This window comes from Electrona antarctica, assembly GCF_951216825.1.
Source record: "Electrona antarctica genome assembly, chromosome: 16".
Classification (NCBI taxonomy): Eukaryota; Metazoa; Chordata; class Actinopteri; order Myctophiformes; family Myctophidae; genus Electrona; species Electrona antarctica.
The window spans coordinates 8,210,399-8,226,411 of NC_136797.1; the positions used below are offsets into that span (position 1 = coordinate 8,210,399).

Here is a 16,013-nt window from a genome sequence, read left to right on the forward strand (position 1 = left end):
GAGTGGCGCGCTATGAACTTGTAGGTCTGCTATTTTTGAAAAATCGTGCAAATAAAATTTAAAATAAAAATCTTTTTTTTTTTTTTTTTTTTTTAAATAATTTGGGGACCCCCTAAAATAATTTGGCGACCCCCCGAGGGGTCGCGACCCACGGGTTGAGAACCCCTGCCATAGAGTAGAATACTGGTTGACAAGTAGTACTTACTGCCTGATGCTCATAAGCCCCACATATCGCCCAGCATGGCCTTGGCTCAGTGGTAGAAATCCTGTCTCCTGCCAGGACACATTATTGTCTGTCGAGCTTTAAAGTGAGTGTGGTACTGGCTATGAGTCAGACAAGAAAACCGATGCTTTTGGAAGTGTTGCAAAAACGAACAGTTTGATCATGGCTCAGATATCTGTTTTTTTTGTGTTAATCTATAAATAAAGCTGTGCTGGCAGCCATCAAACCTGTGCCTCTGACACCAGCTGGCACCGCACCTTTCTTAAGGCAGGAAATTAGCTTATTCTCGACAGGTTGACATCATGTTTCAAAAATCAAAGCTCGCTGGATTTCCTTTTATAGACTGCTGTGAGCTGTCTGGGCTCTGCTGTAACACGGCCTGCAAGCCCCAAATTACTGTGTACCCTCCACACACTGGCCCCAAATGACTGTGTACCCTCCACACACTGGCCCCAAATGACTGTGTACCCTCCACACACTGCTGGAACACCGCCTGCAAGCCCCAAATGACTGTGTACCCTCCACACACTGGCCCCAAATGACTGTGTACCCTCCACACACTGCTGGAACACCGCCTGCAAGCCCCAAATGACTGTGTACCCTCCACACACTGCTGGAACACCGCCTGCAAGCCCCAAATGACTGTGTACCCTCCACACACTGGCCCCAAATTACTGTGTACCCTCCACACACTGGCCCCAAATGACTGTGTACCCTCCACACACTGCTGGAACACCGCCTGCAAGCCCCAAATGACTGTGTACCCTCCACACACTGCTGGAACACCGCCTGCAAGCCCCAAATGACTGTGTACCCTCCACACACTGCTGGAACACCGCCTGCAAGCCCCAAATGACTGTGTACCCTCCACACACTGGTCATGTGCTAAAGTACATTGAATGCTGATATACAGCAATTCTGTAGTCCTTATGTTACTAAGTTCTTCTTTTTGCCTGGCTTTTGAAATGACGTCATATGGCATGCAGCCAAGTAGATGGACCTTTAATGTTTGTTTATAGGGCAGCAGTTAAACCAGGGGTGGGCAACTTTGAAGATGGAGAGAGACTCAGTCCAGAGGGCCACTAATAGTTCCACACTCAGTCCAGAGGGCCACTAATAGTTCCACACTCACTCCAGAGGGCCACTATTAGTTCCACACTCACTCCAGAGGGCCACTATTAGTTCCACACTCAGTCCAGAGGGCCACTATAGTTCCACACTCAGTCCAGAGGGCCACTAATAGTTCCACACTCACTCCAGAGGGCCACTATAGTTCCACACTCAGTCCAGAGGGCCACTATAGTTCCACACTCAGTCCAGAGGGCCACTAATAGTTCCACACTCACTCCAGAGGGCCACTATTAGTTCCACACTCACTCCAGAGGGCCACTATAGTTCCACACTCACTCCAGAGGGCCACTAATAGTTCCACACTCACTCCAGAGGGCCCCTATAGTTCCACACTCACTCCAGAGGGCCACTAATAGTTCCACACTCAGTCCAGAGGGCCACTAATAGTTCCACACTCAGTCCAGAGGACCACTAATAGTTCCACACTCAGTCCAGAGGGCCACTAATAGTTCCACACTCAGTCCAGAGGGCCACTAATAGTTCCACACTCAGTCCAGAGGACCACTAATAGTTCCACACTCAGTCCAGAGGACCACTATTAGTTCCACACTCACTCCAGAGGGCCACTATTAGTTCCACACTCAGTCCAGAGGGCCACTAATAGTTCCACACTCAGTCCAGAGGGCCACTAATAGTTCCACACTCACTCCAGAGGGCCACTATTAGTTCCACACTCAGTCCATAGGGCCACTAATAGTTCCACACTCACTCCAGAGGGCCACTATTAGTTCCACACTCAGTCCAGAGGGCCACTAATAGTTCCACACTCACTCCAGAGGGCCACTATTAGTTCCACACTCAGTCCAGAGGGCCACTAATAGTTCCACACTCACTCTAGAGGGCCACTAATAGTTCCACACTCACTCCAGAGGGCCACTAATAGTTCCACACTCAGTCCAGAAGGCCACTATAGTTCCACACTCAGTCCAGAGGGCCACTAATAGTTCCACACTCACTCCAGAGGGCCACTAATAGTTCCACACTCAGTCCAGAGGGCCACTAATAGTTCCACACTCAGTCCAGAGGGCCACTATAGTTCCACACTCAGTCCAGAGGGCCACTAATAGTTCCACACTCAGTCCAGAGGGCCACTAATAGTTCCACACTCACTCCAGAGGGCCAATAATAGTTCCACACTCACTCCAGAATGCCACTATAGTTCCACACTCAGTCCAGAGGGCCACTATAGTTCCACACTCAGTCCAGAGGGCCACTAATAGTTCCACACTCAGTCCAGAGGGCCACTAATAGTTCCACACTCAGTCCAGAGGGCCACTAATAGTTCCACACTCAGTCCAGAGGGCCACGTCGCTTATTTCTTTCGTATCAAAAATAACAGACCTACAAGCCCAAAACACGTTGCACTGCGACGCGTTTTGAGCTAGTAGATCTGCAATTTTTTCTATTAATTGAATTGAAATCCTGAATATTATTTTTTGCTATTTTTGCTTTGGAATCCTGAAAAGTCACGTCTAGTATTTTAGTTCAAATGCATTTAGTTATACTTATGTTAACTGTATGAACTTAAATACAAATTACATTGGACAAGAGACAATACAATTTTAATACTATTCATTCAGCTAATATAGACTGGAGTAATTCAATCGGCTGAAAAAACACACCAGTGTGCAAACACCTTTTCAGCGTGGCTTTGTGGGAGGCTAGCTGTCTATATCTGTGTATCCAGACATAATCTTGCAAACCTCTTGCAAACGATCAGTGCAACATTCTTGAGCACATTGCCAGTATAGGCCACAGTTGCACTTACTTACGCAACCTTTTCCCACATTACGTTTTTGTACTTAGACTTCGTAATGGATGGAAGGTCAATTATGTCGATCAAAGTCGATAATGCTTGGAGTCATACCGTACGCCACCATAGATATACATCACAGACGTCTGACATCATAGATGACAGATAACACAGGCTGGGTCGCATGAGGCCAGAGGCCCGAAATCCACATGATAGGATTTTGAAGTTTTCTGAAAAACCCATGTTTCTATGTCAGTCGTTCTCAAACACTTTCATGTCAAGGACCCCCAAAAATATATGTAATTGCCCGCCGAGTCCCATCTGAAAATATGTTGTTCCAGGGACCCTCCCAGAAGCATAGATTTGAGTTGAAAATGTTCGCTCTGAAAGAATATATTCAAACATTTGGGTTTGTAGATCTGCTATTTTTCAACAGCTAAAGTATAACATCATTTATAATTTATTTAGTACATTCAAACGTTTAAATCAGATAAACACACACCACGTCCTCTTCTCTCCTCTACAGCTAAGGAGCCAGAACCGACTCCGACGCCAACGCCCGCGGACGCACACACACCCGAGAGCACCCAGCAGGACGCACACACACCCGAGAGCACCCTGGAGGACGCACACACAACCGTGAGCACCCTGGAGGACGCACACACAACCGTGAGCACCCTGGAGGACGCACGCCACCGTGGCATCGAGCATCGCGAAGGAATGCCCGTCCAAACAGGCAGGGACGACGATCGCACGCCAACACAGAGGCCTCCGCACGCAGACGCGCCTACTGCGCAGACACCGGTGTCCGCAGACAGAGTCACGGCGGGCACACGTCACGCAGCACCGGAGGAGACAGCTGGGAGGCCACATCACACGGCTGGCACGCCGCCAACGGAGAGACCACACACAACACACACAGAGAGATCAGATTACACATCTGTATCTCACACGGTGACAGAGTACTCCCAGGTGACCACCTCCTCCTCCTCCTCCTCCTCCTCCTCCTCGTCCACCACCCCGTTCCCCGACTACATCCTGGAGGACTTTAAAGACCTGTCCAGGGTGGAGTCTGTCCCGGTCATCCGAGGAGACACTCTGGTCCCCATGGAGCTGCCCCCGCTGCCCACCACCCGCTCCCAGCCCCGGCCGCACCTGGACATCGCCCATGGCGGGGACGAGGACGACAACGCGGTGCAGCAGCCGGGAGGATCGGGCAGTGCCAGCGGCGAGGGGAGCTCCGCCTCCGGAGAGCCGTCCAGGACCAGCGCCGGCGAGGAGGAGGATCAAGTGGATCAGACCCCCACGCAAGACCCCTGGCTGGAAGAAGCCTTGAGCACGGGCTCCGGGCTGGGGGGATTCATGGAGCCGGACCTCCACCAGCAGCCTGCGGTGGTCTACAAAGAAGAACCCGGGCTGGAACCTCTGCCTCCTACCGTCCCCACGCAGACCGAGTACCAGCCTGGAGGACCGGCGGGGTCGTTTGAGCTTGACCTCTCGGGGGCCGGGCTTCCCGCCGGGAAGGACGTCTCGGCCTCGAAACCGCCCTTTCAACTCATCATCGTGGACTTGCACCACAACACTAACCAGTCAGGTAAGGGTGCGTTTGGGTGGCGTGTATGAATCACCTATAATGGTTGCTGTCGGGCAGAAACCTCTTAACTCCATATTGTGTTTTTTCATAAACTAATGCCCTTTTTCAGTGGTTTTCAACCAGTGGTCCGGGGACCACCGTGGTCCTTGAGGACGTTCCAGGTGGTCCCCAGCTAAATGATGGAGAGTTGGTAACCAAATGGACCCTTATAGAGCGTCGCAGTCCCGCCCTCTCGAGACCCGGAAAATAAATCCCCGTTCATTTTCCTCATAGACTTTTCAGAAATGTATTTAAAGACGTTTACGCCGTGGTGGACAAAGCCAACTCTTGTCGTGACGAATCATGACAAGTCAATAAACACAATGTTTTGGGCCAAACAAAGAATTAGAAAGTAGAAAAGAAACGCAGGTTACAACAATTTTTTTGTTGTTTTTCTTCTTTGTAATTATTTGTTTGGTCCAAAATATTGTGTTTGTTGTCATGATTTGTCACGACTCGAGTTGGCTTCGTAGGACGCTTAAAAGGTCTTTAAATAAACACTTTATGAAATGTCTATGGGAAAAATGCATTGGGATCCATTTCCTGGTCGTCATGAAAGGGGGCGGGACTGCGACGCTGTATAGATCTTTAACTCTTGTCTTGAGAGTGTAAAATGAAACCAAATGGACCCGTACGTGTCCATTTGGTTTCCTTTTACACTCTCAAGAGTTAAATTGTTAAACATCTGCATTACTTAATTAATTTACAAGAAGTCTACACAATTAGAGCATGTAGAAGAATTGTTACTTGGACAATACAGCATGGAATTGTGGACAAAAACGTATCCAACGACAACAAAATATTCTTTAGTTATGGGTCCAAGAGGCTAAATGTCATCAGATGGTGGTTCCGTGGCTCAAATGCAGAATAAATAATGGGCCTTTGATGTGAAAAGGGTTGAAAACCACTGTACTACAGTGTCATACAACAACAACAACAACAAACAACAACAAAAGAACAGATCAGCGAGCTCGAAGCGTGGCACAAAACCTTACGTAAAATCATATAAACATACTGGCTTCTTTCGTGAAGCGAGTGCTGCATTGCGTAGGCCTTTTCCATGCATACTGTGCTGCTGTATATGGGCTTATTCATTTGATCTGTCTATATGAGCTCTGACTGACTGCAGGCGATTTCTGCTGTGTCATGTCTGTCAAAGTGTCGTGTCATGCTGTGTGTCGTGCTGTGCTGTGTTTTGTTTCATGTTGAATGTTTTAGTGTGCGTGCGTGTGTGCGTGCGTGCGTGCGTGCGTGCGTGCGTGCGTGCGTGCGTGCGTGCGTGCGCGCGCGCGCGTGCGTGCTTGTGCGCTATGCTGTGCTGTGCAGTTGCACACTGTGTTTGTGAACAGTGTGGTACTTATATTGTAGTCATATAATATGACTACAATATAAGTACCACACTGTTCACAAACAGTTGTTTTAAGCACACCTGTATGGTAGAGTATGTTAATCCAATATGACTCATATTGTATTAACATACTTTACCATACAGCTGTGCTAAATTTGAATTTTATTCATGATTTAAAAAAGGGATTGGTGCTTTAAATAACGGAGTACTACTGAGTACTGAGTACTACTGAGTACTACTGAGTACTACTGAGTACTACTGAGTACTACTGAGTACTGAGTACTACTGAGTACTACTGAGTACTGAGTACTACTGAGTATTACTGAGTACTACTGAGTACTGAGTACTACTGAGTACTACTGAGTACTGAGTACTACTGAGTATTACTGAGTACTACTGAGTACTGAGTACTACTGAGTATTACTGAGTACTACTGAGTATTACTGAGTACTACTGAGTACTACTGAGTACTACTGAGTACTGAGTACTACTGAGTACTACTGAGTACTGAGTACTACTGAGTATTACTGAGTACTACTGAGTACTGAGTACTACTGAGTACTACTGAGTACTGAGTACTACTGAGTACTACTGAGTACTACTGAGTACTGCTGAGTACTACTGAGTACTGAGTACTACTGAGTACTACTGAGTACTGAGTACTACTGAGTACTGAGTACTACTGAGTACTGAGTACTACTGAGTACTACTGAGTACTACTGAGTACTGAGTACTACTGAGTACTGAGTACCACTGAGTACTACTGAGTACTGAGTACTACTGAGTACTGAGTACCACTGAGTGAGTACTACTGAGTACTACTGAGTACTACTCAGCCGCTGCCAATCCAATCACAGCATGTATACGCTGTACGTATACTGTTTCCCTCTGGGAGATATCTAATCTCTAGGTTTAGTGCTTACATCAACACTTTAACACTTTTCACTTCATATAAAGTATAGCTTAGAAGGATGTTTAGTTACCATAGTCTTAACCACATCTTACACACTTCATACAATTACCCTAAATTTAGAGTAGTCGGTTATTTTAACCTCCTTTTTTGTCTGTTAATTAATTCCTCCTCCTCCTGCTTGGGACTGTCATGAAGAGACGAGACGTGCATGCGTTGTTTTAGCTCTGCAGCTGCAGCCGTGACTCACCCTCATCACGACTGACCCAGACACACCCACTGTCAGTTCTGACCTTTGCCCTTTGACCTTGGGTTGGGTGGACATTTCTGAACCATTTGGTTAAACCGTCTGTCAGGTGGTCTAGTTGCTCTTTGCACGTTATCACTTCAATGTTGTATAGATCAGGGGTGGGCAACGTTGACGATGGAGGAGAAGGACACTATAGTTCCACACTCACTCCCAGAGGGCCACTATAGTTCCACACTCACTCCAGAGGGCCACTATATCTCCACACTCACTCCAGAGGGCCACTATAGTTCCACACTCACTCCAGAGGGCCACTATAGTTCCACACTCACTCCAGAGGGCCACTATATCTCCACACTCACTCCAGAGGGCCACTATAGTTCCACACTCACTCCAGAGGGCCACTATAGTTCCACACTCACTCCAGAGGGCCACTATAGTTCCACACTCACTCCAGAGGGCCACTATATCTCCACACTCACTCCAGAGGGCCACTATAGTTCCACACTCACTCCAGAGGGCCACTATAGTTCCACACTCACTCCAGAGGGCCACTATAGTTCCACACTCACTCCAGAGGGCCACTATAGTTCAACACTCACTCCAGAGGGCCACTATAGTTCCACACTCACTCCAGAGGGCCACTATAGTTCCACACTCACTCCAGAGGGCCACTATATCTCCACACTCACTCCAGAGGGCCACTATAGTTCCACACTCACTCCAGAGGGCCACTATAGTTCCACACTCACTCCAGAGGGCCACTATAGTTCCACACTCACTCCAGAGGGCCACTATATCTCCACACTCACTCCAGAGGGCCACTATAGTTCCACACTCACTCCAGAGGGCCACTATAGTTCCACACTCACTCCAGAGGGCCACTATAGTTCCACACTCACTCCAGAGGGCCACTATAGTTCAACACTCACTCCAGAGGGCCACTATAGTTCCACACTCACTCCAGAGGGCCACTATAGTTCAACACTCACTCCAGAGGGCCACTATAGTTCCACACTCACTCCAGAGGGACACTATAGTTCCACACTCACACCAGAGGGACACTATAGTTCCACACTCACTCCAGATGGCCACTATAGTTCCATTCTCACTCCAGAGGGCCACTATAGTTCCACACTCACTCCAGAGGGCCACTATAGTTCCACACTCACTCCAGAGGGCTACTATAGTTCCACACTCACTCCAGAGGGCCACTATAGTTCCACACTCACACCAGAGGGCCGCTATAGTTCCACACTCACTCCAGAGGGCCACTATAGTTCCACACGCACTCCAGAGGGCCGCTATAGTTCCACACTCACTCCAGAGGGCCGCTATAGTTCCACACTCACTCCAGAGGGCCACTATAGTTCCACACTCACTCCAGAGGGCCACTATAGTTCCACACTCACTCCAGAGGGCCACTATAGTTCCATACTCACTCCAGAGGGCCACGATATTGCGTATTATTGTTGTAGCAAAAATTGCCGATCTACAAGCTCAAAACGCGCCGCGCCTGCGACGTGTTTTGAGCTTGTAGATCAGCAATTTTTTTGCTATATTTGGAATTGTAACAGCTGAAATCAATAATTTATCAGTATTCTGATATTAACCTGATTTAAGGTGGAGGCCACATGTGGCCCCCGGGCCGCCAATTGCCCAGGTATGGTATAGAATAGATAGAAGATATACTTATTTGTCAAGATGCTGAGACGAGACAAAAGCCAGTCCAAGATCAGCGTTATCTCACTAGTTTAACCACTTATACACTATCTAGTATCTATAGTTGACCGGGGTCCCCCAGGGCTCTGTGCTTAATTTGTGCAATTTCATTTTGTTGAGGCACGTTCTATCAGATCCTGTCACACCGATACATCTAAATCAACCTCTTTTTAGAGCATACACTATATTTATACACATATTGTCTGCTTTTTGTGTTTCTGTAACACCGTTTTAAATAACGTCTTGCATGCTCGTTATGTTTAATTTGCGTTTGAAGCACTGTTTTTGTCTGTCAAGCACGTTGCAAACTCTTTTTGAGCTGTAACCCTGTTTTGAACTATGAACTGATATTATGTTTAATTTCATCCTCGTTCATACATAAATGGTAAATGGTGCATTTATATAGCGCCTTTATCCAAGGCGCTTTACAGAGATTGCGAAGTACATTCACCCACACATTCACACACCAATGCCGGGGCACTAACTCTGGGGGAGCCTGGGTTTGAACTGGGAACCTTGCGGTTCCCATCCGGGTCTCTCTACCCCTGAGCCACTGCCGCCCACCCTTTTTTTCCACAGTGTTCATTATGTGTGTGTTTCCTAGTTGATGAGATCCTGAAGCTCCTGAGCGGGCCTGGACTCGGTACGGGTCAGTTCCCTCAGCTCGGAGGAAACGACGGCTCCATCAGCGGCTTGCAGATCCTGGACTTCTCCACACTGACCGGCGACGCCAGCGGAGGAGACTTTGACTCCGTGCTGCCCGCACCCTTCACCCTGCCCCCCTCGCTCAGCTTCATCAATGGAAAACACGAGGTACCGTTTGTTTGTTCATGGACATTTTTTCAGTTCAGTTCGGTTTATTTCCAGCTCTTTTTTTGGACAACAAAACGGTTTGCGTACATTGTGCAATTAGTGCAATTTGGGCAAGACATAATCACAATCACAAGTCCAAGGCACAAGTTGTCAAGTCCATTGGACATTATGAAGAGTCCAAGATGCTGGAAAAGGGGACCGTGAGAAGCATAATGCTCATTGAGGCTCATTTAGCAAAGAATACAAAAAAGTCAGACCCATCTGAAGTGAGTGGTACTGTACTGTACTGTACTGTACTGTACTGTACTGTACTGTACTGTAAAAGCCCTCCTCCCTGGCCTGTGTGTGTCTGTGTCTGTGTGTTAGGCTGTTAGGCTGCAATAGTGACACTTGGTGGTGAACAAACGCTATAACGCTATTTTCGTGCTCGGACAGACCCAGGGACAGACCCAGGGACACACATAGCTGTCTATATAAAAAATAGAAGATAGTTACAATAGGTTTACAGTGATTATATCACGCTTCAAAATACGTAATATCATTTACACACCTTCGTACGACAAACCCTCCCACATGTGACCCTCGCTCTCTCACGCACACTCACAACTCTCTCTCTCATGTAAGAGTCAAGACAGCAAACAGCTATATAGCGTCACTGTGGAATGGGCGGCGCATCATGTCTCACTGAAGGTATAATAATAGGCATCCATAGGAAATGATGGATTCAAGTTAATTTGGACTCAATAGAAGCCAGCGTGTATTCTGTGATGGAAACGTGTCATGCTCCGAGAATAGCAGATCTACAAGCTCACAACACGGCACGCTGCAGGCAGTGTGTTGTGAGCTTGTAGATCGGCTGTATGGTCTCAGCCATTCCATCAAAGAAAACTGGCTGGCTCTATGTAGAACATCAGCAACACTATGTTTACAATGATATTACTTAACCCATTTTGGGCCGGAACCCCTTTTGGTGTTTTAAACATTATGTTATAATTTAGCTATTGAAAAATAGCAGATCTACAAGCTCGTAGCACGCCACCGAGTGGCGCACTACGAGCTTGTAGGTCTGCTATTTTTTTTAAATTGTGAAAATATTTATTTCAAAAAACTGGATTTAGAAGATTTTTTTTTAATTTCGAGGTCATGCCTAAATGGGTTGAACAGCATTATTTTTCATATCATGTGTTCCTTTCGCGCTCTTTCACAAATCACAGATTGAAACGTGGCCTAACAACATGGTTCCGTCAATTCAATTCAATTCAAAGGAGCTTTATTGGCATGAGAAAACATACGTTTACATTGCCAAAGCAAGTGTCAACATATAATAAAAACAGTAGAAAATGGGGAAAGTATATACAGTTGGAGGAGGTACAGGCATTTTGTAAACAGAGCTATGTCACATTGCATCGTTATATACATGCTATACAGGGTATAAAGCTTTTTGGAAACAAATAGCAGCAATTTTTCACAGGACTATTTAAACAGTATACAGGAAAACTCAGACTTAAGTTCAGTCATGATTTTATTTTTGCTTTATTCCATGGGAATGCTTCCTCCATGCCTCCGTTTGTCATGTTTGTCTTTAGCATCATATTTCTATAACAATCAGATTACACAATATATATATATATATATATATATACTTTTTTTCTTTCTTCTGAACTTTATGAATCTGAAGCCGCTTTTACCACTTTTCCAAGCCGTAGACTTGCTCTCCACCAAATCTCTTCACCGTCACTAGGGTTCATGCAGTTAAAAAGGATCAAAACTAGACTGAAATTGAAAAATAAAAGTTAAAAAGTTAAAAAAAGAAATGCTAAACTAAAGTAAGCGTTCCTTCTTGGTGTTTGGTTGTTGCAGGTGACACTAGAGCCAGAGCTCCCAGAGGAGGCCAGAGGAGACCAGTTTGAGACGGCTACTCCTGTCCAGCTAGGAGAGGTGGAGGAGGAGGTGGAGGAGGAGGAGGAGGAGGATGCAAAAGAAGAGGAGATCCCCTATACGTTTGACTATGAAGCCATAATAATCCACACAGACCCCACCGAGAGCGAGACAGTCCCAGAGTCCACAACCCCCCTAACCCATCACGAGGGGGAGGACGAGGAGGGTTCCGATGCCCAGCCCACTCCGTCCGTAGACCACCACGACGTCCAGCCCGGGGTGGCGACCGACGAAACCGAACTCGGGGCGACGGACGCTCCGGGCTTCACGGAGGACACGCCGAGGCTGGAGACGGGGGGACGCTTCCCCGCAGAGGAGCCGCCCCGGGCCGAGACCACGGGGGACTTTGAAGGGTCCACGTCGGCCGAGGACGAGGCTTCCGGACTGGACGTTGTTTATCCGCCGGAGACCCCCAATGTGCTTACGAGTTCTCTGCCCCCTTCCACCGTGGCGCGGCCGGGCCCAGGAGGACTCCCCTCCCCCACAGACCCTGCTGTGGACGGCTCGGGGAGAGACCACCCGTCCCAGGAAGGAGGAGAGACCTCCGGGCAACAGGAGGTGTCGGGTGACTCGGAAATCGCCGTTACTGTTTTACCAGCCGTGTCCCCCGGAGATGGCACCACCACCACCACGCCCGCTGCGCACGTCAGCATATGGACCAAGGACCAAACCCAACAACAACAACACACCGTGCGTGAAGACACAACGCGTCCTGCACTCGCTGCCACTTACGACAAGGAGCGCACCACTGCTCCCAAAGACCCTTTATACACGACCATGCCTACCACGCACCGCAAAGAACCAGCCTCACACTCTACCACGCTTCTTCAGGCCACACAGTCTACCGGGAGTGCTTCTTCTGCACCCCGACAAACTCTTTCTACTCCGTCTCCCACATACACCCTTGAGCATGTTCCTCTACGGAACCTGACCCTCGACCGCCCGGCTCCCCACGCCCCTTTTCCAGAGGAGGAGTTTGTAGACTACGAGGACCCTCCTCCCTTCGTGGAGTCGGTTCCCCAGGTGCCTGCGGTGGCTCGGGGCACAGAGCGACCACACACCAGCCCCGACAGGATCCATTCCATGGAGGCCACGGCTGTGAACGTCCGAGGTACACAGGCTTAACCCATTTAGACCTGAGAACTGATTCTACAAAATGTCTTCTAAATCCTGACAGTTTTCAGAAAGACCTCTGTTTCTGTGTAAGTGGTGCTCAACCTTTTTCATGTCAATGACCCCAAAGATTATCTGTAATTGACTGCTGACCCCCATCTGAAAATATGTTGTTCCAGGGACCACCCTCCCAGAAGCAAAGATTTGAGTTAAAAACATTCACTCTGAAAGAATATATTCAAAGATTTGCGCCACATTTTTACGATTTAAAAAAAATAGCAGACCTAGTGCCGCGCTACGAGCTTGTAGATCCGCTATTTCAATAGCTAAAGTATAACATAATGCTTAGAACACCAAAAGGGGTTCCTGCCCAAAATGGCTTAACCAAATGACCATAAATAATGGGCCTTGATATGAAATAGGTTGAAAACCAATGCCTGGAGGTCTGCACCTCATCAATTGACGGTGGAGCTCGCTCGGCTCGGGCCTTCTGTCCTTCTGTCCCTCAGTATTTGAATCGTTCTTATTGTAAAACACACTTTGCGGGTGTCGAGCAATGTATAGGCATTGCAATACAGTGAAGTAAACCACATCTCACACTGTAGAGATTTGAATGTTTTTTTTTGTGTCCATGGTACAGACCTCCTGCCATGCTCGCTCAACGTATGTCAGAATGGAGCCACCTGCTACAAGACCGGAGCAACGAGTATCTGTGCGTGTGCACCTGGTTACACCGGACGCTACTGTGATACAGGTACGCTACGCTCGTCACACACAAACACACACACACACACATGCATTCACAAGAGATGCCTTGCGGGCCTAGTGGTCCAGGTGCATGCCACATGTAGGCTCTGGCCTGACAGCGCGTTGCGTGTTCGAGTCCCGCTCATGACGACCTTTGCTGCATGTCTCTCCCCTTCTCTCTCTCCCTCTTTCCTGTATCTTCACTTGATACTATCAATAAAGGCAAAAAGCCAAAAACTAATCTTAAAAAACAGACAAAAAAAACAAACAAGAGATGCCCATGAGTCAAGTCCTGAGTCTTTTGCGGTTGAGTCTGACTGTCCAAGTCGAGTTCCGAGTCTTTGGCAAACGAGTACACATCGGGTCTCTTGCACACCGGAGATTCTGTTTGCGATCACTTGAAAATGCTGTGATCTGCCCCGATTTCCGATCATGTTATCGGATCGGGACAACCCCACTGGCATACTATAGTTTCAATTTACAGCTTATTATTTTTATTTGACTCTATATTGTTTAGAGTTTAGACTGATTGGCTAGATTATTTGGTTTACCTGCTGTGGTCCTAGTTTACAGAGGCACTACACTCTCTCTGATTTGATGTATGGTATGTGTTTATACCTTGTTATTGTATGTCGCTCTGGTTAAGAGCGTTTGCTAAATGCCTACATTATACGTTGTAAATTGTTCAGACACAGAAATATATTCACTCAGATTCGTCACAACCGAAAATATCTCTGCGTCGCCTTGTCGAGCTTGTAGATCAGCTATTTTCGTCACACGACCACTGTACAACATAAAGCATGAGTAATAATAATGATGGCAACCATGCTATGGAATAATGCATTTTGTTGTTTTGTTTGCGCACAGACATTGACGAATGCCAGTCGAACCCTTGTCATAACGGAGCAACCTGCGTGGATGGAGTGAACTCCTTCAGCTGTCTCTGTCTGCCCAGCTACGCCGGAGAGCTCTGTGAACGAGGTGAGCTTCATGTTCAACAGCTCTGTGAACGAGGTGAGCTCTGTGAACGAGGTGAGCTCTGTGAACGAGGTGAGCTTCATGTTCAACAGCTCTGTGAACGAGGTGAGCTCTGTGAACGAGGTGAGCTCTGTGAACGAGGTGAGCTCTGTGAACGAGGTGAGCTCTGTGAACAAGGTGAGCTTCATGTTCAACAGCAACTAAATAACTAAAGATTTCATAAAACGTCCCGGCGGCCGGACAGTTAGAGCAGCGAGTGGACCCCCAAAATGATATTTATTTGATGTATATTTAACCCATATCAATTAGATTTTGTGCCGGGGACCTCCAGAAGCAAATAAAATATGCTTAACATTTTTTTTTGCAGGGGAATTTTTCATAATAAAGGCGCTACGCAGATGAGGCAGATTTTACTCTGAAAAGTGCCGTTGGGGTTCATAATTTCCTAACCAGTACTACCTAATGTGAGGTCTAGATATCATCATATACTCCTTAGGACTGTGGTTCCCAAAGGGGGGTCCGGGGACCCCTAGCGGTCCTTGAGGGAGTTCCAGGGGGTCCCCAGCTAAATGATAGTTAGGAACCAAAGGACCCTTATGGGTCTGTAACTCTGAGAGTTACATTACCATTGATTTTACAATATAAATTGGGGTCCCAGAGATAGAAATGCCATTAAATGGGGGGTCCGTAGACTATTAATGCATGTCAAAGAGAGTCCTTGAAATGAAGCGGGTTGAGAATCACTGCTAGAGCCGTAGAAATCTCATGGAGGTCCCTGGCATGTCTATTCAAATGGGGGTCCGCGGGCTAACTAGTGTCAATTTGCGGGTCCTTGACATGAACAAGTTTGGGAACCAACAGCCTTAGGACAAAACAATATGCCACCGTGGTCCTTGTATGCAGTTGCAGATCTGGTGTGATTTGGAAAAAAACGTATGAAAACTCCTGCAGGATGTCTTCTTTGGCTGGGGAAAATGACCATGTTTGGGCTGTTTCTTTCAGTCAGACAGACACACATACCTATTAGAGCTGTCAAACAATAAACATCGTTTTAAATCGTTGTTTAGGCCTAAAAATAACGACATGAAAGGCATCGCAGGAAGAGGAACCGTCCGTCATCATTCTGCTAAGGTGTTGAAAAGATGTTTTAAAACAGTCACAACAAAGTAGATATCCTCTGGTGACTAAATGTCAGCACATGCACCGCCATGTTTGGCTCTCAAGTGAGAACTGAGAAGTCAGACAGGATGTAGTTTGAACAGGTATATCTGGGCACTGATCCTCTGAGTATTTCTCGAACCGTTTTAAACTCGGCGTCCCTATTTTGGAGCATGTCACAGGCGAATGTTTTCAAACTAGTCTTTTCGTTTTTTAGAATTGTTCGACTAGCTACAACGCTACAAGCCAATCTACAAGCTGACGAAGCTATTTGTTTTGAGTAGAAGAAGGATAATATA

At 47.2% G+C, this 16,013-nt stretch overlaps 1 protein-coding gene across 1 annotated transcript in view; it reads left to right on the top strand.

Moving 5' to 3' along the window:
- vcanb (versican b) overlaps positions 1 to 16,013 on the top strand; it is a 49,242-nt gene that overhangs the window by 19,612 nt on the left and 13,617 nt on the right. Inside the window, exons 5-9 of the mRNA XM_079525337.1 lie at positions 3,634 to 4,701; positions 9,572 to 9,780; positions 11,641 to 12,829; positions 13,472 to 13,585; positions 14,446 to 14,559. Of these exons, the coding sequence (XP_079381463.1) occupies positions 3,634 to 4,701; positions 9,572 to 9,780; positions 11,641 to 12,829; positions 13,472 to 13,585; positions 14,446 to 14,559 (2,694 nt within the window). The remainder of the gene's footprint in view (positions 1 to 3,633; positions 4,702 to 9,571; positions 9,781 to 11,640; positions 12,830 to 13,471; positions 13,586 to 14,445; positions 14,560 to 16,013) is intronic.